This window comes from Lactuca saligna, chromosome 8, assembly GCF_052625555.1.
Source record: "Lactuca saligna cultivar CGN05327 chromosome 8, ASM5262555v1, whole genome shotgun sequence".
NCBI lineage: Eukaryota > Viridiplantae > Streptophyta > Magnoliopsida > Asterales > Asteraceae > Lactuca > Lactuca saligna.
In genome coordinates this window covers 59,649,192-59,672,617 of record NC_136424.1, presented here as the reverse complement: position 1 = coordinate 59,672,617, position 23,426 = coordinate 59,649,192, and the positions used below count along the sequence as shown (strand labels likewise).

The window sequence follows — 23,426 nt, the reverse complement described above, 5'->3', positions numbered from 1 at the left end:
CAAAATTATCTAACTACTAAAACTAATATCATCCTTCAGCCCTATGCTCCTAGCATGCTGGAGATGCTTAACCCTACCCAGTCCCTTCGTGAGAGGATCTGCCGGGTTCTCATCCGATGATACCCTCTTTGGCACGAGGAGTCCTTCTTCTATACGATGTCTGATGAAATGATATTTTCTGTCAATGTGTCTGGATCTCTCGTGATCCCTTGGTTCCTTGGCTAAGGCAACAACACTTTCACTATCACAGAAAATCTCTATAGGCTTCGAGATAGCTGGTACAACTCCAAGGTCTCCAATGAAGTTCTTTAGCCACATAGCCTCTTTTGCCGCCTTGCTTGCCGCTATATACTCTGATTCGCAAGTTGAATCAGCCACTGTCTCCTGCTTGGAACTTTTCCAAGAGATTGCTCCTCCATTTAAGGTAAAGACCCAGCCCGACTGAGAGCGGAAATTATCCCTATCAGTCTGGAAGCTAGCATCACTATACCCTACAACTCTCAAGTCATCACTCCCACCAAGGGTAAGGACCCAGTCCTTAGTCCTCTGTAGGTACTTGAGAATGTTCTTTACCGCTGTCCAGTGAGCCTTACCAGGATTCCCCTGATACCTGCTAACCATGCTTAAAGCAAAGGCTACATCAGGACGAGTACAGGTCATAGCATACATGATCGAGCCTACTGCCGAAGCATAAGGTATCCGACTCATTTCTGCTATCTCATCCTCTGTACTCGGGCTCTAAGTCTTACTCAGTCTAGTGTTACTCTGGATGGGTAACTCTCCTTTCTTGGAATCTTGCATGCTGAATCTCTTCAACACCTTGTCCAAGTAGGTACTCTGACTAAGTCCAATTAGTCTTTTACTCCAGTTTCTCAAGATCCTTATCCCTAGAATATAGGCAGCTTCTCCTAGGTCCTTCATAGCAAAACACTTCCCAAGCCAGGACTTAACTTCCTGCAAAGTTGGGATGTCATTTCCTATGAGTAGTATGTCATCCACATACAGTACCAAAAAGCTAACTATACTCCCACTAGCCTTGAAATATACACAAGATTCATCTTCACTCCTAGAGAAGCCAAAATCTTTGACCTTCTCATCAAAGCAAAGATTCCATCTGCGAGGTGCTTGCTTTAATCCATAGATGGATTTCTCAAGCTTACACACTCTATTAGGGTACTATGTCCTGACAAAACCCTCTGGCTGATTCATATAAACATCCTCAGCCAACTTTCCATTAAGGAAAGCGGTTTTGACATCCATTTGCCATATTTCATAGTCATGAAATGCAGCTATGGCTAACAATACCCTAATAGACTTAATCTTGGCTACTGGTGAAAAGGTCTCATCATAATCAACTCCTAGAGTTTGAGAAAAGCCCTTTGCAACCAGTCGTGCCTTATAAGTGTGTACATTACCATCCATGTCAGTCTTCTTCTTGAAGATCCATTTGCACCCACCTGTCTTACGACCTGGCACATTGTCAACCAAGTCCCAAACCTGATTGTCATACATGGATTGTATCTCGCTATCCATTGCCTCTTCCATTTAGCAGACTCAAGGCCTGCCATGGCTTCTGCATAGTTGTTAGGTTCATCTAGACCTACTAGTGTCTCATCACTAATAAGTGTCTCACCTTCCGCAGTAATATGGAAACCATAGTAATGCTCAGGTACATTCCTAACCCTTGTGGAACGCCTCAGAGGTACAACTGGAGGTATAATTGGATCAATAGGAGGTTCATCCTCAAGTTGACTGCTAGGGTTTGAGGTTCCTTCACCACTTGACTCTTGAAGTTCTTCAAGGTCAATTAGCCTCCCACTGTCTCCTTGGCTTATGAACTCTCTCTCTCTCTCTCTCTCTCTCTCTCAAGACAGCCCTCCTTGCTACAAAGACCACATTCTCGCTAGGTCTGTAGAAGAGGTAACCAAAGGATTTATGGTGGGTAGCCGATGAAAGTACACTTCTCGCTTCGAGATTCGAGCTTGTCATGAGTCTCGCATCTCACGAAAGCCTCGCAACCCCAAAACTTGATGTGGGCTAGACTAGGAACTTTTTTAGTCCACATCTCGTGAGGTGTTTTGGCAACCTTCTTTGTAGGGACCAGATTAAGGATATGGGTGGCAGTCTCTAAGGCATACCCCCAAAATGAGATTGGTAGCGTACCTTGATTCATCATTGAACGAACCATATCCAACAAGGTTCGATTACGCCTCTCAGCTACACCATTCAACTGTGGTGTCCTGGGAGGTATCAATTGTGAGACAATCCCACATTCCCTAAGATAGTCGAGGAACTCTGAACTAAGATACTCACCACCTCGATCGGATCGAAGCATCTTAATGTTCCTTCCCAATTGATTCTCGACTTCTTGTTTAAACTCTTTAAACCTTTCAAAAGTCTCTGACTTATGCTTGATTAAATAGACATATCCATATCTACTGTAATCATCAGTAAAAGTCAAATAATAACGATTAGCATCCCTTGTGGCATGTTTGAATGGTCCACACACATCTGTGTGCACAAGATCCAACAACCCTTCACCCCTCTCACAAGAACCTGTGAAGGGTGACTTTGTCATTTTTCCAAGTAAGCATGATTCGCAACTATCATCTGACTTTAGGTCAAATGACTCCAAGACTCCATCCTTTTGGAGTTGGCGTATGCATTTCTTACTTATATGTCCAAGACGACAATGCCATAATGATGCTTTATCCAAGTTATTATTATTAGTAGAATCAATACACAATACATTATTTCCTAAGTTATCTACAATAGACACAGCTTCATACACACCATCACAAGGTAATGCTTTAAAATAAAACACATTATTAAAGAAAACATTTATTCCACCAATTTCATTATCAAAAGAAAAGGTAAAACCTTGTTTATACAAAGCATGAAGGGAAATAACATTTCTTGCCATTTCTGGCGAATAACAACATTTATTCAAATCTAAAGTAAATCCACTACTAAGCAACAAAGTATAAACTCCAATCTTGGTGACAGGTGAAACTTTCCTATTCCCCATGATTAAGTTTATCTTTCCATGCTCCACATTCTCACTTCTTCTTAGTCCCTGCAATTCAGAACAAATATGAATACCGCAACCGGTATCAAGGACCCAAGAGTTAGAATAGAGTGATTTATTAGATGAGATAGTGTAAATACCTTCATGGTTAGGTTTAACCTTCCCATCATTCAAGTCTTGCTGGTACTTTGGGCAGTTACGCTTCCAGTGCGCCTTTTCGTGGCAGTAGAAGCATTCAGCCTCTTTGGGATCAGAAGAAGGTGTAACAAAACCTTTCTTGGTTCCTCTAGAAGAGGAGCCATCAAGGGTCTTACCCTTGGTACCCTTCGAAGGGTTCTTTCTCTTCTTCCCTCTACCTTTCCCGATTTCCAGGACAGGTGCTGAGTTTGGAGTAGTAGCAGGAGTGGTCACAACCGACTTACCTTTAAGACCTGATTCTGCGGTCGTTAGGAGTCCCTAAAGTTTGCTAAGTGTAACTTCCTCCTTATTCATGTGGTATTTCATGCGGAATTGATCATAACACGAAGGTAAGGAGTGCAAAATAATATCTATTGCTAACTCCTCAGGGAAGTTCACATTCAACTTCATCAATCTATCCACATACCTTTGCATTTTCTGCATGTGGCCCGTGATGGGTTCTCCATCTTTGATTCGGGTTGTGATCATAGAGGAGATGATTTCATATCGCTCTTGATGAGCACTTTGATGGTAGCGGTCCATCAAATCCTGGTGCATCTCAAAAGGATAGTAGTCCTCATAGGACTTTTGGAGCTCAGCTGTCATAGTGGCCATCATGATGCATGCCACTTTGGTAGAATCTCTTTCATGTGCCTCATATTCAGCAAACTCCTCAGGAGTAGCAGTTGGCTCTAGCACCTTGAGCTCCTTGTCAAGAACATATTCCTTGTTCTCGTAACGAGTGACCATCCTGATGTTTCTGATCCAGTCAGTAAAGTTGGATCCATCAAAGATGACTCTCCCACAAAGGTTCATGAGAGAGAAGGAGCCTGTAGGGTTTGAGCCAGGAGTAGCATTGTTGGAAGTCCCACAAAGGTTCATGAGAGAGAAGGAGCCTGTAGGGTTTGAGCCAGGAGTAGCATTGTTGGAAGACATCTGAAAAGAAGAAAGAAGTTTAGTTTAGATATAGTGATAGTCCTTAATAAACACCCAAATGTAATATTAAGGCTAGGATCCAATCACAATATATTATAACCCAGAAGAGGGATGCCGTAATCCAAGTTATAACATATTTGAAAGGTAGGTGAATGACGATTCACCAATTTCCACCATGAAAACGAAATATAAATTATTAGGTTTTATTTGGCTTTTAGAAATTCCTAGATTCTTTGAGATTCATTGAACTTTTCAATGGCATGTTTCAATCTCGAGTGAGCCCTTCATGTTTTGTGACTGGGATACCGAGGATCACACAATAAGGTGTGAAGTAACCATGCAAATTACTTGGTACCCTTAATGTTTTTCACTTAATCGTTGTGCCGGTAAACCACACGAGCTCCTTCCGACCACATGAAAAACCTAAAGTCACCCTTTGCCTTCCTTGTTAAGTCCAAGTTAGTGTGCCGGTAAACCACACACGCTCCACCAACGACTTAAACAAGGTGCAAAGTGTAATTTCATGGATTAGCACCTTATTCACATTTTTCCTAAAGTAACTAAGATTGGGAATTTATAAAACATTTAGTTACTTTATAATAATCATTATACTTTTAATGAGAATTTATAAGTCCTTGTCTTACCCGTTCGGCTAATGACCCTCCACCAGTCAAGCAAGCGGTGGGTGAGAGTGGACACCCATTAAGTTGCCATTTTATAGGCAACAACCTTATACCCACCTTATAGACCGACTTCGTGAATGAGGCGTACTAGCGGTAAGACGAATTTGATCTTATACATACAGACATACATACATACATACATACATACATACATACATACATACATATATATATATATATATATATATATATATATATATATAATTATTAAATCATAATATTATAAGTATAAGGGTTGAATTTTAACTTTTTAAATTCTAAGGGTTGGAACTAAAGTTTTAATCAAGACTTTACTTGTTCCAAAACATGAGGGCAAGTTTTTTAAACTTTCAAAACTTTTCATTTCTTGTAACTTATGAGTATATTAGGGTATTAAAAATGATGACTCTTCATTTTTATAACCCATGTGTTCTTTTAATGGTTTTAAAGCAAAGTGACTTTTGGTTTTCCATAACTTGAGGACAAGTTATGGACTCCATTAAAACACATAATAATCAAGTATTAATCTACCAATTAGGTTACATATAATTCCTATGATCATCTAAACATCATAAGATCAAGAACATGAATATGAACACTTTCATGAATCAAAAATTACATTTAAAACTTTGTAATTTTGGTAACTTGTTGTTGTAAATGGATTAGCAAAGACATTACACCATCTAAAACAGGTTTTTAAGTACCAAAACAGTTTAGGGTAATGTTTCTAGTCCATTTCTAGCAACTAAAGTCGAAAAACTGCATTTTGTGGCTTCTACTCGCCGAGTGCACGAACCTACTCGGCGAGTAGGATGAAGATACACATGAACTCGGCGAGTCCCCCCATGGACTCGGCGAGTTCATCAGGCAGATTTCAAAAATATCAACTTTTTTCAACTTTTTAGCACAAATAACAAACAAACAATCCTAGGCTCTGATACCACTGATGAGTTTTGAGCATTCTAACACTTCCTAAGTGTACATGCAACCTTAATAAACTTGGATCTATGTTTGTCTAATTATCATGCAAAGTTGATTTCCAAGGCTATGATCCTATCTAGCATACATGGGGAACAATTTTAACTTAAATAAAAGATAGAACTACATACCTTGTTGTTGAATTTGATCCTTGAAACTTTGTGAGCCTAGCACCCCAAGTGTGATGCCTCAAATGCTTCACACAACACCAAATGCTATGGAGTAAACTTGGAGAGAAAGTGTAACACACTAAAAATCGGCTCTAGCCCTCTTGTTTCTTGTCTAACCAATTTTGGGAGAACACATGAGCTTTATATAGTGTTGACACATTTAGGGTTACACCATGTAAACCCTAATGTGTCATGACTCTTCATTTCCATGACCCATGGGTTTGTAACTCCCATGGAGCCTCCATGGAGCATCCAATGGGTCCAACCCAACTTGATTATCCATGGATCCTCTTAGCCCACTATAAGTTATGGATAATTTACATAATCAACCCATATATTTAATTAGTTATCTTTTGATCACTTAATTAATTCTAAAATTAATTCTTGATCAAACTAATTAAATAATATTATTAATATATTAGAACTTATAATATATTAATAACCACAAGTGTTATTTCTCTCATTTAGTCTATCCAATTGCATGGTGCCATGCAACCCAAATGGACCATGCCGGGTCGGGTCAAGTACATACCAGAAATAGTTATGGACTTAGACACCTTATCCAACAATCAAACCATGGGCCGACATTGGTGCCTTCGACCCATTAAACACAGTGAGGAAACTCACATCACATTCTGAAAGAATAGTTCCTCCGTTCGCTGCTCTAAAAGTTGTCTCTACTGGTCACCTATACAACTAACAGGAACCTAAGTCTCAAACAATAATCAGATTATCCAAAATACCCTTTAGGTCAAACTTGGTCAACCCTGGTTAAAGTCAAAGTCAACAGTCAAGGTCCAAAAGTCAATATTTCTTCCTAGTAGAGTACATCTTGGTACGCCCAACGTACTCTGATGTTGACCAAAAGCGAGGCATTGACCGCGTACACGCAACATACCACCAGGTACGCCCATTATACGCGGTATAATCCCAAATCTCCATTAAGAGCTTATTTCATTAAGCCCTTACGTCCAAAACTCGGATCCAAGCCCAAAATGATGTCCCGAGTCATAAAGCGCTTAATGTCCAAAACTTTATGACTTTGCGTGGCTATAAAGCGCTTAATGTCCAAAACCCTAAGTTCTTAACCCAATAAGACATCACAACTCTTGAATAGAAGGGATAGCAGGACCAAGATCACATTTTTATGGTTCATAATAGCTCCGTAATGGATAAAGTTTTCAACTTTATCCATTAAAATGGTCCCAACAAACAAGATCTAGTATTTAAGTCTCAAAGGGACCTAAAAGTTCATATTTTTCAACTTAATCCATTAAGTCCAAATCTCCAACCTTCATATCTGAATCAAAATGATGTTTAGATGGACAAAGTTTCCAACTTTATCCATAACAAGGTCACAAACTTTCAAGATCTAAACTTTATGCACTTAAAGTGTCCAAAAGCTCATAACACCCAAAACTTGTTAGATCTAACAATTTCATCATCAAGATTTAAACTTTATACCTCTATAAGAAAGATCAAGGTGAACAAAGTCTAGATCTACAAGATTCAATGCAACCAACACTTCTTTAATGAGTTCCTTCTTCTCGAAGGTGCACCAAGAGCACTCGAAAGCACTTAAAAATACCTTTTTTTTTTGCTCACAAGGCTCAATTTAGGGTTAGGGTTTCAAGAGAGGGTGTTAGAGAGGTGGAGGCTGAGAATGGAATGGGTTTGGGGGAGTTAAGGAGCTTAAATAGGGATCAAACCACGAAAAAAAGATTTGGGCACTGATCGTGTACGCCTAACGTACTCAATTTATTCCCAACGTACTAGGAATGCCATAGTACACCCAACGTACATGTTAAGTACGCCCATCGTACACGACTCAACCCAAAATCGCCCTAACTTCAAACAGTCATAACTTCTTTGTTTCAAATTCGATTTCGACGATCTTTATATCCACAAAAAGGTGTTGAGAAGCTCTACAACCCTATCAACTCTCATTTGCCTTAAAACTTACCGAACTTAATCTAAAATTAATAAAAGGCTCAAACTATCACTTTACGGTTATACCTTTGGGCTCCAAAGCACCAACTGAACTCTCAAATCACCTAATCTACATTACCCACACTCAAGGGGGGGGGGGGTCTAGGTATCTATCCCAAAGGCCCTAAGCCTTATATGATAACCGGTCTTCGATTCATGACCTCGAATTATGAAACGATTCGAAACAGAGTGTTAAAACATGAGTCTTGGGAACCTGTTGCGAAGCCTTATCGGGGACAATCCTAAGCAGTGGGACCTCATCCTTGCTTAAGAAGAATTTGCTTATAACCATTCTGCCAATCGCACAACTAGATTGAGTTCGTTCATGATAGTTTGTGGGAGAAATCCGCTCACTCCACTTGACTTAATGCCTTTTCCTCTAGTTGAGCATGTTAGTGTTGATGGGGAAAGCAGTCTCAACAAATTAAGAAGTTGCATCAAAAGGCTCGAGATCAGATCCTTAAACATCACGCTGGATGCCAAAGTTACGCCAATAAGCATCGAAAGCAAGTCATTTTACAAAAAGGGTGATCTGGAGTGTATTCATCTGAGAAAAGAACATTTTCCAACGGGTCATTTTGGGAAGTTGAAGCCTTGTGTTGATGGTCCTTTTCGGAATCTTGAGAAGATTAATGACAATGCGTATAAAATTGAATTCCCAAGTTATTATAATGTTTTAACTACTTTCAATGTTGTGGATGTGTCGCCATTTGAAGGAGATCTTGAAGAAGTGGGAGACTCGGAGGCGAGTCTTTTCAAAGGAAGGGAGGATGATGCAGGGGCATCCAATCACAGTCTTATCTTGATTGATTTTATTTTCTTTTAAGTTTAGTTATTTCTTATTTAAATAATAAAGATTCTATTAGAAGATTATCTCTATTTATGGAGTATATCTCTAATCGAAATCTCTACAAGTATTTTTGCTATTTTCCTGTTTTTACTAGGATAATTCTAATTACCCTGTAAGTTTGTTTTTCCCTAGAGTTTTACAACATTGAATATATATATATATATATATATATATATATATATATATATATATATATATATATATATATATATATATATATATTCTAAGAATAAAAATTATCGAGACCTTTTAACTCTCGTTCTTTATCACATGTGTAGTTTTGATCATTTAATTGCTAAGGTTTGTATCACACAAGAAAATAACTAGCAGAAAAAAAAAAAACAATTCAGAAAATCCTAAAAAATAATATGTGTCATATTCATTTAGGTAATATTTGGCAAAAAATGATTTTAATTCAAAGCATTTTTATATAGATTTTAATTCTTTTTAGTTTTTACATTCTTTTATATTTTTTATTTAGTTTTCGATTAAAAAAAAACTCTCTCTCAACCTTCGCCACCTATCTCGTTTCGGACCGTCGCCGCCTATATGGTTGTTCTTCGTAAATAAACTTCATGAAAACACACAAACACTCGAGAACACACAGGGCGGTCCAAGCCGAATTGAGGCCCGGGGCAAAAAAAATTTGAGGGGCCCTTGATAACCTCATAGCTTTAGTAAAAATTATCAGTTTTTATTTGAGTTTTTTTGGTTGATTTGGCAACAAGAAAACATGTTTTTTCATTCCTATGCAACAAACACCATTCCATTCTTTTTCAAATTCGGTCATACCAGATACCAAACACTAACACTCGCTACTTCAATGACAAACTTTATGTAGAGGATAAAAACTGGATAATTAACAAAATATATGTGTTCCTACAAAACTTCATACATATACATTTTCAACCACATGAAGATTTGATATTAATTTTCTTATAATGATATCTAATAGGTAAAAGCACACATCATATTAGATATTACAACAAAAAGAAGCTCTAAAGTCTATTTGGCAAATTTGGAATCTCAGTTGCCAAATGAGCTAAAGAATAAGGAACAAATATAAATAAAATATAAATCTTCACAAAACTAACATAAGGATAGAAGTTCCAACATTCTTTTAATATACTGCCAAGACAATCTGTTTTTTTCCTTATCGTCTTTGGCCCTTGATAAGCAACATTTATCAAGAAAATTGGAAATTACCCTCACAAAAAATACAGAAATCAGTTCCGAAATCAATAAAAAAAAAAAAAGCTAGAAATCTATAATTTCATAAATCAGAAAAAAAATAAAAAAATAGAACTTTAATACCAAAATCGAGAAATCAGTGAAATCCAAAATCAAACTTAACACATCGAGAAATCAGTAAAACTTAATCAAATGGTGATCGATGAACTTCAACATTATCAACAACATTAATCAGAATTCCACCAGATTAAAGTCTTAACCATGGAAAATTGAAAAATTAGAAATCGATTAGTAAGACTTTACAATCAACGGTCAAGCTTCAGGAAATGAGTATAAGAAAGAAATCAGATTATCATAGGCGTTTAAGAGGAGAAGATGAGTTTGATCGATAAAAAGAGAAAGAAATCACATTATCATTTCTTTTAATCGAGAAATTAGAAATCTTAAGACTTGAGACAATCAACAATCAATGACGTTTAAGAGACCGATGAGTTTTGAAATCCTAGTCAATTCTTGGAAATCTTAATCAACGTTTAGGTTTTGAAGTCCCGCTTCCTCTTTTGGTGCTTGGTGATTAGATTTGGGCCTTTTTCAACAGTTCGATGCTAAAACTATCACCACTATCTGTGACCACAGTCTGCTATCACCGTCTTGGTTTTGTATTTTTGAAGTCAAAAGGTTCAAGATTTCAACCAAGATTCTACCCCCAAATCTTACACATCAGTCGAGATTCACAGCTTAGAAAAACAGATAAATCGTTGTCGACGGACATTGTAGAATCCAACGGTAACAACTCAGCAGAAGCCTCTGATCGGTCAAGTTCTACCCATTCTTTCATGGAATCCAATATGGTAAAGTAAATGTCGTACTCACCCTCTTCTCCTTCCTCTTTCGCCCTTGACCTCGTTGTATTTCTGAACCTAATTTGAGTAGGTATAAGGTATGCTGCTGATAATTTCCCCTCATGTCTTGGTGATGACTTTCAATCGAAGGGGGTGGAGCTCCAGGCAAGTTACCCTTATATAAACATGTTTTTTGAATGGATTGTTTTTGCTCTTATAATAGTAAAGTACCATTAGTATCATGATTGAGAAATCTCGCATGCTGTTAGTTATTTTATCTTTTACAGCCATACCCTACTTTACATGTACAGTGACTATGCTAAAGTTCCAAGAACCGGAATAATCCCTAAATTGCTTGTTCCATGAAGCTTGACGTACCATGCCCTAATAATTCATCCAAGTGTTTGCTAACTAGTAACTTCCATGCCTATGTTTCATAAGCTTTTCATTTTTCTTTGATTGAGCAAATAGTCTGGGGACACTCTTTGAGGCATATAAACTTGGTAAAGATGCTCACAAGCAGCACCCACCTGCCCAAACATCTTGCCTATTTTGTATTTACAAAAGTGTAGATGAAGGTTTTAGATTTTTATGCGTAATTGTTCTCGAATGTAATTTGGTTCAAGTCCTACTACAAACTGTGCGTAATTAGTATTAGTTTGAATTTTGGGAAACCTTAATTACTACCAAGTTGTATGTTTATTGGAATGAATTTGGTTATGCATTTACAGAAAAGGTTAACAAAACTTCATTGCATTTAGAACTGGAATGTGAATTTTTGTAGTTTAAGCCTGATGGTTCATAAAGTAAAGTACTTTTGCAGAGTCTAGAGTTGTATCAAGTAATACAATGGTTATGAATTAGGTGACTACCATTGCAGTTACCACATGATCATTTGACAAATACTGTCTGTCTAATACTTTTTTTCTATAACTTTAATAGCGACCTCAAATCTTGCATAAACTTTCTATTGGCAGCATGCTGAGTTTGGTTTTGCTTCTTTAAGTAAACCAGTTGCAGGTCTGACAACTGCTTGTTTCATCATCCTTTCTTTTCATTGGTCACATTAGTTTACATTTTAGGCCCCTAGACATTATTTCTCCATTGTAGGTATAATGTAGTATGTCAATGTCAATATGTCATCTCATACTTAGTTGGGTGAATTCGCATCACCATAAAGTTAATCTTGGGTGGGTTATCCTTGGGGTACCACATATGTGTGAGACTAGCATCAAAGAAAGTTCGTACTTGTTTTATGTTTTTACCATGATACTAACAACATTGATCTTATTCAATTCTACTTGAAAATGCAGAGTCAAAATCATTATTCACATATAATGGGTGTCTGTTGTACTTTTAGCATTCGGGGTTGGTGGGTGTTGGTGTAGGTTTTAGTACAAGCATGTGTGGGATAGCCATGCTTATCATCAGGTAAGTTTGTCTGCAACCGTTGTTTAACTTTTCTAATTCTTTCTTCCTTGCCTTTCGAAGAAAGTATGAAACACAAAAATAATCGGTAAGTATTTGTTAGAAACTGACATGAGTTAGTAAATGTTTCTTAGACTTAGTATAACAATCCAATATATTTCATACATTTAAATCTAATCGTCTCTATATCTTGAAATTATATTACAACAAATACTTGTAATTTAATTCAACAACTGGTTACAAAAAAAGCGTATGAGTTTGGATTCACAGGTGTCCTATTTGATGTAGAGTTTCCCCTTGGTTAATTGTTTGTTTCATAATTTCATGTTGTTTGGAGAATGGAATGATAATTATTCTGGCGGTCATGGTGTTTACTGGCGACCGGGTTATTATTTTTCAGGCGGTCAATGTGTTTTCCGGTGACAGGAGGATGATAAAGAAAGGGATAATGGGGATGGGGGTAGGGTCCATTAGTAATATATAAAATAGTATAGAAAAATTAATAAATATTAAAAATATCATTAAGGGTATTATAGTCATTTTACTTTGATTAGGGACCAAATCGAAACAAAATCAAACCATAGGGACGTTTCAAGTTAAAAAAAAGAGTTAGGAACCATTCGTGTAATTTAACCTAATTTATATGTTTATTTATGTTTCTTGTCAAAATAATGTCACATATATATTCTGAAAAATAAGTTACATATATTCGTATTTTCTTTAAAAAGTCAACCTTACCAACCAATAAAAAGAAAAGATAAAAAGAATTCAATGTCTAAACTTCAAAAATATAAAAAGATAGAAAAACACAACCATTTATCTAGCGGCATTAAAAAAACCCTTACATTTTCTTTATTTGCAGAACAACCCTTATATTTTCAGTTATTTTTCTGTTGTTCGTTTTTAGGTTGACATGGGAAAAAATAAGTGATGTCACTTATTTTTGCTTGAGTAAAGAGTCGTTGAGTAAATGATCTATTTCTAATGTTTTACCTTAGACAAGAGGCAATGCCACTTATTTTTGTGTTTCCATGTCAACCAAAAACGAAAAAGATAAATGTCATGTTACAAAACAACCGTTAATTTCTTAAAAAAACGGATATTTTGGTTAATGTGAAAGATAACTGAAAATATAAGAGTTTTTATGGATACAAACAAAATGTAAGGGGTTTTTTGAATGTTAGTAGATAAATGGTTGTCTTTTTATGTATTTTGCCCTATCTGAAAAGTCAAGAAAAAAAATCTAATTTCTAAACTTAAAAGTATGATATATTATAAGGATCCAGACACCAAACCCCCATTTGGGTTTAGCCCAACAAACCCCACGTTTGGAAAGTTTATGAGAGAAGGCCCAAGCCATGTGTAGGGCAGTAGTGGAAATAAGTTTGTTAGGATATACTGTCAGTATACAACTAAGCTGATAGCTGTTTATTTTCTAAAAAGCAAATTAACCAACAAAAAGACAAAATAAAAATAATAGCAAAAGTAACCAATCGGTAAAAAAGAAAGAGAGAAGTATCCTATATCCAAACCTTGAAAACGTGGAATACAACTCAACTCGTAGTTATATAAATTTTAATTTGTTATGAATCAATCAAATTTTGTCTTTGTCGGCATTGATGATATAATGAATCATTTTTCGGTTTTGTAAAGCATCCCAAATATTCCCAACAAACCCAGAAACTGATATGGCATCTAAGACTAAAACAGTTATATTTGACCTGTGGTGGATCTCATATTCTCAACCAACTTTATTTGAAATCTAATCCCATTATCTTTTGGCATGTGATTCATCATGCTCTGTTTTTAATCAATAACTCTAGATAAAGTTTATGTTCATAATATATTTATGTTCATTTATGTTTCTTTACACAATAATGGCACATATTGACAATAAATTTCATATATATGATTCTTTAAAAAGTCAATCAACCACTTACTAAAGAGAAGATGGGGGAGGAAATAAGTTTGTGTAAAATAAGACATAGTCCTTTATAAAAAATATTTAACGACACTATTTAACACAAGGATGTGGTGCATGCATAAAAGAATCTTTTGAGGACCAAATTCATAGCTTTCACTCTAGTGCAAGGACAAAATTTGTAATTTACAGTAACATATTTGTAATGAATCAACAATACAGTATTGTGACGTGGAAATTCATTTTTTTGTTACTTTTGTCCTTTTCACGTTTTTGTGATATATTTTGGATATCTATGGAGCAAAAATACAATTATTGTGGTTACTCAATTTAAGGAGATAAATTAATAAATCAAAGACAGTTATGTGGACCCTATAACTACAAAAAGATGGAAAATCATTATTTATATATATTCATTTTTTTTTTGGTTTGTTTTTTTTTTCTTGACAAAATAATGGAAAATCTTTTATAGTATATTTGTGTTTTTCTCAAAAAGTTAATCAACCAATAAAAAGAAAATATAAAAAGATTCCAATGTTTGAACTTATGGAATAAATATAGATTGATTACTAAATTTTGTCCCCTTGTGTTTTAATTAGCGGTAAGTAGGTGAGAATCAGTTTGTTAAGTTCTATATTTAAGTCTGGTGACCTCATGATTTATGTCCCTCATATTTGTAGTATATATAGTTGGTGGGATCATCCAGGGGAGACATTTGTCTTTTCTTCTTTAAAATGCAAATATAAAGATGTCTAATGACAAGAACAAGTCACCTAACATTGGTAAAACAAAATACTTTTTTATTACAAACTTAAAGAAATTTTAAATTTGTATATTTCTTTCTATTTTGTTACAAAGTAATATCATATATTCAATTTTAAAAAAAAAACTATGATATAGTTTTAACAATAAGGTTAGTTATTTCCATCTCTTGCTTTCTTGTGAGAACTTTCCCTTCCAAAAGTGTCCTCCATATTTTCTTCAAAAAACATGAGTTTAATAATGACAACTTCAATGTGAAAACAACTTGATTTATTGAAAATGTCGAGTGTTTCTTGAGAATTTAGTAAATTGAAAATTTCTTGGAAACTCACATGTCTCTCCCTCTCTCTCAATATATATATATATATATATATATATATATATATATATATATATATATATATATATATATATATATATATATGGGTCATTTCATTGAGTTGCTCAAATAACATACATTCAATCTCAAACAAATTAACTTATGGATGGCATCTTTATCGTCATCGTCTTCTTTAGGGCCGGTCTTTTCTTCTCAATTGTGGAAGTACCATGTTTTTCTTAGTTTTAGAGGAGAAGATACTCGTAAGACGTTTGTGGATCATCTGTACACAGCTCTTGTACAACAAGGGATCTTTACTTACAAAGACGATGAAACACTTCCCCAGGGCGAATCAATTGGTCCATCTCTTGTGACGGCTATCGAAGAATCACAGATAGCCATCATTATATTTTCTAAAAACTATGCAGATTCTTCATGGTGCTTAGATGAACTTGTGCATATCATGAAATGCAAGGACACGAGAGACCAAATCGTTATGCCCATATTTTATGATGTGGATCCCTCTGAAGTGCGAAAACAAAAGGGGAAATATGGAGAAGCATTTGCTAAACATGAGTTGGAGAAGAACACCAAGGTTGAATCTTGGAGAAAAGCACTTGTGGATGCAAGTAACCTTTCTGGATGGGAACCCAAGCACATTGCCAACGGGTAATTTTCATATTTTTTTGTGCACTTTTAATGCTTAAGATATATGTGCTCTACGACAAGACATTTACCCTTATACCTTATAAGCTTTTAAAGGATTAAGCCAAATTCTTGATTATAAAATACATATTTTTAGAAAAAAAAAGAGTCATTTACGATGTTGTAAGTGATTATAATTGTGCTACGGAATAATCCAATTACAATATCTGTATTTTAGATGGGATCCCACAAGTATGATCTGAAGAAAGATGCCGCACGTTGATAAGTAGGCTGTAATACAAATGTTTTAATTATTCTTGATGATGTTGATAGCCTTAATTGATAACCAGAGGCTTTGAGTGGATAACTTGATTAGCGACAAATAATAATTATTGCTACTGGATATTAACATTTGCTAAGAACTCGCAAAATAGACAATTCTTTCGGGTAATAGTTTATGACGAGGCTGTTTGTCAATTTGAGCATGTGTTAATGATCCTTATATATTTAATTTGCAGGCATGAGTCAAAGTGCATTGAAACAGTTGTTTACACAATTTCACATAGGTTACGTCTGATAAGTACTTCAAGTGTGGATGACAACCTGGTCGGAGTAGAGGCTCGTATGCAAGATTTGATATCAAAGTTACAAATTGGGTTTGGTGGTAAGAGAATGATTGGAATATGGGGGGTTGGGGGTGGTGGTAAGACTACTCTTGCCTCATGTATATATGATAAAATATCTAGCAAGTTTGATGGTTGCTGCTTTCTAAAAAATATTCAGGAGGAATCGAGTAATAAGAATGGTTTAACAAAGCTGCAAGCAGAAATTCTTTGTGATATTTTGAAACTAAAGCAGTTGAAGTTAAAGAGAGTTGAAGAAGGAAGACGCATGATAAAGGATAGGTTACAACATAGAAAGGTCCTCATTGTTCTTGATGATGTCGACAACCTTGAGCACCTAGAAGAGTTAGCTGGATCACGTTATTGGTTTGGTGAAGGAAGCCGAGTAATAATCACCACTAGAGATGAGCATGTATTAACTGGACACAAAGTAGATGTGATACACAATATTAGTTTATTAAACAATGATGAGTCTATGAAGCTCTTTTGCAAGCATGCACCCCGGGGTCACAAAACTATAGAAGATTATGAGCAGCTTTCAAAAGATGTGGTTTCATATGCTGGTGGGCTCCCATTAGCACTTAGAGTTCTGGGTCGTTTTCTATGTGACAAAGAGATGAATGAATGGAGGAGTGCCTTGGCTAGATTGAAAGAAATACCAGATGCTAGTATTCTCGAAGTGCTAAAAATCAGCTTTGATGGACTTAAACCGATTGAGAAAGAGTTGTTCCTTGATATTGCATGTTTCTTTAGAAGGGGGTGTAAAATTGAACATGCAATATTGATACTTGATGCTTGTGGCTTTCACCCTGTTATAGGCATAAAGGTGTTGGTACAAAAGGCTCTCATAACTATTTCTGAGGATGGAACATTTGATATGCATGATTTGGTACAAGAGTTGGCACACTATATTGTTAGAGGGGAATACCCTACGAACCCTGAAAAACATAGTAGGATTTGGAAGGCAGAAGATGTTCTGACACTATGTGCAATGGATGCAACGATGGTAGTGATTAAGCTAGCTTTTCATGAGATATATATATATATATATATATATATATATATATATATATATATATATATATATATATATATATATATAAAGAAACACTCTGAACTTGATCCTGACACCATTTTGTTCTATCACAGGAACTTGACAAGATTGAAGCTATATGCGGTCACCATTTTAGGAGTGATGATGGATGTGTTCTTTGGGTCGCTGCAAACATGAAAAAACTTCGGTGGATAAGTTTGAACTTTGAACGGCTAGAAGATGGTTTGGTTGAGACCACACATCCATTAATGCCAGAAAATTTTCCACCAAGGGAGCTTTGTTGTCTAACATTGCGTGGCTTTCATGGAAAAGAACTTTGGGAGGGTTATAAGGTAATTCTTATTTTTAAGTTTATTGTTTTTGCTTGTGTTATATGAAGCTATTATTAATAAATATTAAGAATTTGGTCTGAATGATATATACATAGGACCGTTGGAAAGGTAACTTATACATTACGCCATGTAATACTTGTAGCTAGGATACTTATTGATTCATAATTTAGTCCATTCCATTTGAAAACCGGAACCAAAACTGTGCTTTTCTGTTTTCTTCAAACTTAAAACATTGATATTTTCGGCTTATATTCTTTATATTAAAATAAACTCAAGTATGAATTCAGTTTAAGGTTCAGTTTCGGACCAAACATGTTTAAACTTTTAAAGCTGAAACCAACTCTGTTTAAATCAGGTCATTTTTTTTTATTTTTTTATTTTTCTATTTCACTTCTATTAGAATTTAAAACATAATGGTCAATGGTAAATTTGTAAATATGGCCATAGTTTTATGTATAGAGATTTATTAAAACATATGCAATTTTATATTGACAATATTTTTTTTTAAGATGGCTATTTTCTTAAATAAGTTTTCCTATAATGAGTACTTTTGATGATAAATTCGAAATATCTATAATGATACACTTTACAAAAAATTGTTTTAAGACAATTCTTTTGTAAACATGACTTGTTTTATAATTCACTTTTTGTATACAGATTTTATATGACAATTTTGTTATCATAAAAAATTGATTACGATAAAGAGATCATATTTTCTTTTAAAATGTGATGGTTTCTGACCAATTTCTTAAAACATACGTAGTTTCAGACAGAATTTTTAAAAAAAAATCATGTTTACAAACATAACAAAATATAAGATGGTTCATCATATATTTTTTTTAAGTTATGTGAACTTGTGTATACAGTATCTCCCAAATTTGAGGATGATTGAACTTCATGAATTGAAGACCCTAATAAAGACACCAGATTTTAGCGGGCTTCCGAACCTTGAAAGATTCATGGTTTATTTATGTTTTCATTTAGAAGAGATTCATCCATCATTTGGACATTTGGAAAAGCTTGCTTTTGTAGAGATAGACTATAGTCGCAATCTTAAGATGCCTCCAGACATTTCCCGATCAAAGGAACTCGAGACTCTTACACTCTCAGGGTTTTCTAGTCGATGCTTAAGAAAGTTGGATCTCTCACAGTGTAATTTGGGAGATGGAGACTTCAGATCTGCTGTTGGTTGGGAGTTACCCAACTTGCAACAACTCAGTCTAGAAGGAAATGGATTTGTAAGGTTGAGTTTTAGTTTCTCTAGACTTCCTCGACTCAAATGTCTCAATGTGTCATACAGCTATGACCTTGTCGAATTGTCAGAGCTCCCATCAAGTGTAGCTGTTGTCTTAGCGGATGATTGTACATCACTTGAGACCCTTGGAGATATTTCAAACTGTAAATGGTTGTGGAAAGTCTCACTTCTTTGGGGGGAAAAACTTGCTGGAGACATAATACTAGACTCCATGTTCCGGGTTTGGCTTTTGTATTTCAGTCTTTATATAAAACCAAAACATAAGAAGAATACATGTGAATCATAATGAATGTGTTGTTTTGTGGCAGGGGAACGCCAAAGATTACTTTATCAGTATCAACCTTTCAAACATGGACATTTGGAGTGGGCCATCTGCACTTTGGGTCGACTTGGTGAAGAATTATAATATGTCGCTTCCACATGATTGGTACAATCACTTTTCTGGGATTTTGATGTTCTTCCAAAGCAACAAGAACTTTGATAGCGACCCTAACATAGCCATCAAGGTGGGTGTACATGAAAATTTTCAATGTGAGCTTGGTCAGAAATCTAATGAAACACTCAAGACTCATAACCCTGACACATACGTAGGATATGTTTCGTTTAGTTCATTGAGGCACACTGGATGCTTGAATTCAATTTACAAAATCATTTCATTTTCCTTAGACCCGGAGGGTTTGTATGGAGATGGGTATAAGTTTAGAGCTGTACTCGTTCCTAAAGATGATACAGTGCAAACAACAAAAGTCGCTACAGATTCCTCAGAATTTTGGGATGAGGAGGAACTTTATGAAAGAAAGACATTTACGATCCAACATGATTCAAATTCCTCTGTCGAGTTTTTATGGCATCCTCTTGGTCATTTCTTTTATAAATGATCTGACTATGTTACCAATTTCAGTTAATGAATTTGTTGCTGTCAACCAAAGTCTACGCTGAGAAGTTTATTCAAGAGTCACTTTAGTTGGTCTCAGTTTCATAGTGGTTTGATAATTGATCATTGCTGTTTTTAATTCTTTTTCTTTTGTTAAAAAGAATTGCGTATGAAATTGATAATTCTATTGTAAAATTTTGTCTTTCTCATATGATATTTGTGATTTTAGTACATTTCTACAAGTCACACCAGTTGGTCAATATTCCAGTTTGCCTCATCCTATGTTGTTTATATGGAGAGTGATTACAGGTTGCCTTGCTGATAGAACATATGATTTTTGCTGTATATAGATACTGAGGGTATTCCAGAGAAGAGATAAAACTTTAATATGTTTGTAAGCCCAGTATGAGTATCAACTGCAACCTTGTTTTATGTGAAGAATACACTTATAAAAATATATTTCTATGGCCATGGGTTGTTGTCGTGATACAAGTGCTATTTGCTTAAAAGCGTTCTGTAAGTTTTAAGATTTCAGGAACTTACTTCTTTGATATGTAGGGCGAATGATTAAGAAGGCTCTATATCAGCTTATAATGCACTTTGGCAGTTGATTTGTTACTGCAAAAGTTTATTGCTCCATTAATTTTGTCCTAATTACATCCACAATTTTAATAAAAAAAAATCTGGCATTAATTCATGATGCAAAACTCTACAAACTCATACATAAGGGAGTCACATTTATATTATTCGTATATACGAAAGCAGACCATAGTGTGTAGGATCTTGCATAATACAATACCAACAATATACAATTGATTCAATACACAGATAGTGTCAGAGAAAACAGTACCTATTAACAAGTGTAATATTTATAAACATGTTCCACACACAAATCATATGATTTTCTCCTTTGTGTGAATCAATAGGAATCAAACTCAATAAACTTTATAATCAAAACAAAAACCTCCTAAATATGAGGAGAAAAAAACCACAATAAGAGCTTTCACTATGTGGGACATAAACATAATTTAAAAACCTCCTACATGTGAGTACATAAACATAAATTATCCATTTTCATTCTTGTCCATTCAAACCATAAATCATGACAGAGAGTGTGTGTATATATATATATATATATATATATATATATATATATATATATATATATATTAATTTTGTGTTTCTTTAGGAACAGTACCTAACCATGGTACTCTTCCATAGGGTTATTTAACTCCACCTTAGTTAATCCTCCACCACCTCAAATACTTCTCTATTCTTTTTTAATTTTGTGTTCCTTTAGGAATAATATCTAATTAGGGTACTGTTTCATAGGGTTATTTAACTGCACCCTAGTTAATCCTCCGCTGCCTCAAATACTTCTCTAGTATTTTTTTAATTTTGTGTTCCTTTAGGAAAAGTACCTAACCATGGTACTGTTCGATAGGAGTTATTTAACTCCACCCTAGTTAATCCTACACCGCCTCAAATATTTCTCCATTCCTTTAGGAACAGTACTAACCAGGTACTGTTCTGTTCCTTACGGTTATTTAACTCTAGGGGTGACAAATCGAGCCATCGTGTCATATTTTTGTCTGAAACGATACGACACGACAATGTTTTATGTAACACGAACACGACATGACACGACATAATATCATGTTTTTTTTTTTAACTAACACGAAAACGAACAGATTAAAAAACGACAAACACGACACGACACGACAAAGATAACATGAAATAAAAATTAATGTATTTAATTAATATTTATTCATACATAACACGAAAAACACGACAAAAAATGGTAAATCGTGTCAAATTTTGAGAATGAACACGACACGACACGACGTCGTGTTTTTTACACCTGACATGAACACAAATTCGAATTTCAATTTCGTCTCAATTTCGTTTTGTTTCGTGTATTTTTATCGTGTCGTGTCATCAATTGACATCCCTATTTAACTCCACCTTAGTTAATCCTATCTCAAATACTTCTCTATTCTTTTTTAATCGTTCACTTCCACCGCCTCTCCCTTCTTCCGTTTCCCTGTATAGTCCCATCACCAGTTCTATGCTAGCCAACTGAATCGATGGTTTCATCAAATCCGATTTGTACCTTAGCTCCACCCACATTCACCTTCGATTAGAAACCTGCAGTCGTCGGCCTCCATTGGTGGTCATCCTAGGTGTTTCCCCCCTCTTCTTCACCACATATCAACACTTCATCGACCATCTTCATCATCCTTCTAATGTAGGGTTTTCGTCCCGTTTTTTTCTCATGCCATTCCTGTTCCCTGACGACCTCTCGCTTCCATCATGCGGCCGTAAGAAGGTTATTCACTATGGTGTGATATCAGATAATCGATTTCACCAACATACACTTCTTGACACAGGTTAGTTACCTTACATGATTGAAATTCTCCACAGCCTCCAGAATGGCCCCAAAGTGATGTCTATGTGGTATCTTCTTTGGGGAGGCAATAAAGAAAGATGTTAACTCTCTTGTCGTGGTTGCTCTTAGTTTAATTGACTTGGGTTCTTCGATTTTTGCTCTACTTGACTATACAAATTCGAACTTGCTTTCAGCTTTAGTATTTTAGTTTGACATCTAATAAGCTTTGCCTGACGTAAATTTTTGGTTTTTTTATGTGAAATAGGAAGAAGAATGGTGTTTTTTGTGTGGGTACGTTGTGTTATATGTGTTATAGGTGGTATATGTAACTGGTCAATTGAGGAATTAGGGATTTGTGACCGTAAGTTTTTCATGAATTTTCTTTGATGTTTGATAGCTTATTTTATTTCCTTATTTTTATTAGTTTATTTTAGATTTTTAGATCTTTTTATCATTAATGCATTGTATTTTATTTATTTTTCTTTAGTATGGACCGTACCGGGTGCTTGTTATGTTGCATAAGATATTTTGTAGGTTTTTCGGTGCTTGTTGCAGTTGCGGGTTGATTGGAGACGGGCTTAGTGGGCTCCCGAGGCATTATTGGGCTTGGCGGAATCAAAGAGGAAGAATTGGGCTTTGAAAGTTATTGGCTTGGATTATTTGGGCTTATGAAGATGGATCATAAATTTCTAATTTTGGGCTTGGAGCATCCATTTGGTGGCTAAATGATGATTGGTGCATTTCAAATTACATGGACAAGGAGGGGGGACCAAAGGAATCTTTGGTAGTGGAAGGGTGGAGTGGCTTGGTGGACCAATAGCATTACAGCAACATTTGCACGGGTGGAATTTCCGTCGTGCGGGTACCCGCGCAACTGCCTAGTTTGGGCATTTTGGTCGTTTGGCTTGCCATAACCCTTGGGGATCAGATCTAGAAGCTCATTCACGATTTTCCACCATTGGAGACCTGCAAGAGGCGATTTTGGGAGCTAAAAACCATTT

The 23,426-nt window shown here is 35.4% G+C and overlaps 1 protein-coding gene and 1 long non-coding RNA gene across 3 annotated transcripts; both read left to right on the top strand.

Annotated features, from left to right (window-relative positions):
- Nucleotides 1-10,170: 10,170 nt before the first annotated feature.
- LOC145008017 (uncharacterized) lies at nt 10,171-15,290 on the top strand. 2 transcript variants are annotated; one of them, XR_013663232.1, is made up of 4 exons: nt 10,171-10,832; nt 10,915-10,988; nt 12,137-12,254; nt 12,652-15,290. It is a non-coding gene; the product is annotated as an uncharacterized LOC145008017 (long non-coding RNA). The 2 variants fall into 2 exon arrangements; XR_013663231.1 differs by having other exon boundaries at nt 10,179-10,832; nt 12,137-15,290.
- An 83-nt stretch (nt 15,291-15,373) lies between these two features.
- Nucleotides 15,374-20,247, top strand: LOC145008015 (disease resistance protein Roq1-like). Its single transcript, XM_078966624.1, has 5 exons — nt 15,374-15,922; nt 16,417-17,527; nt 17,671-17,907; nt 18,774-19,382; nt 19,471-20,247. Exons 1-5 carry the CDS (start codon nt 15,420-15,422, stop codon nt 20,038-20,040), a joined length of 3,030 nt encoding a protein of 1,009 aa, XP_078822750.1. The 5' UTR covers nt 15,374-15,419; the 3' UTR covers nt 20,041-20,247.
- The last annotated feature ends 3,179 nt before the right edge of the window (nt 20,248-23,426 follow it).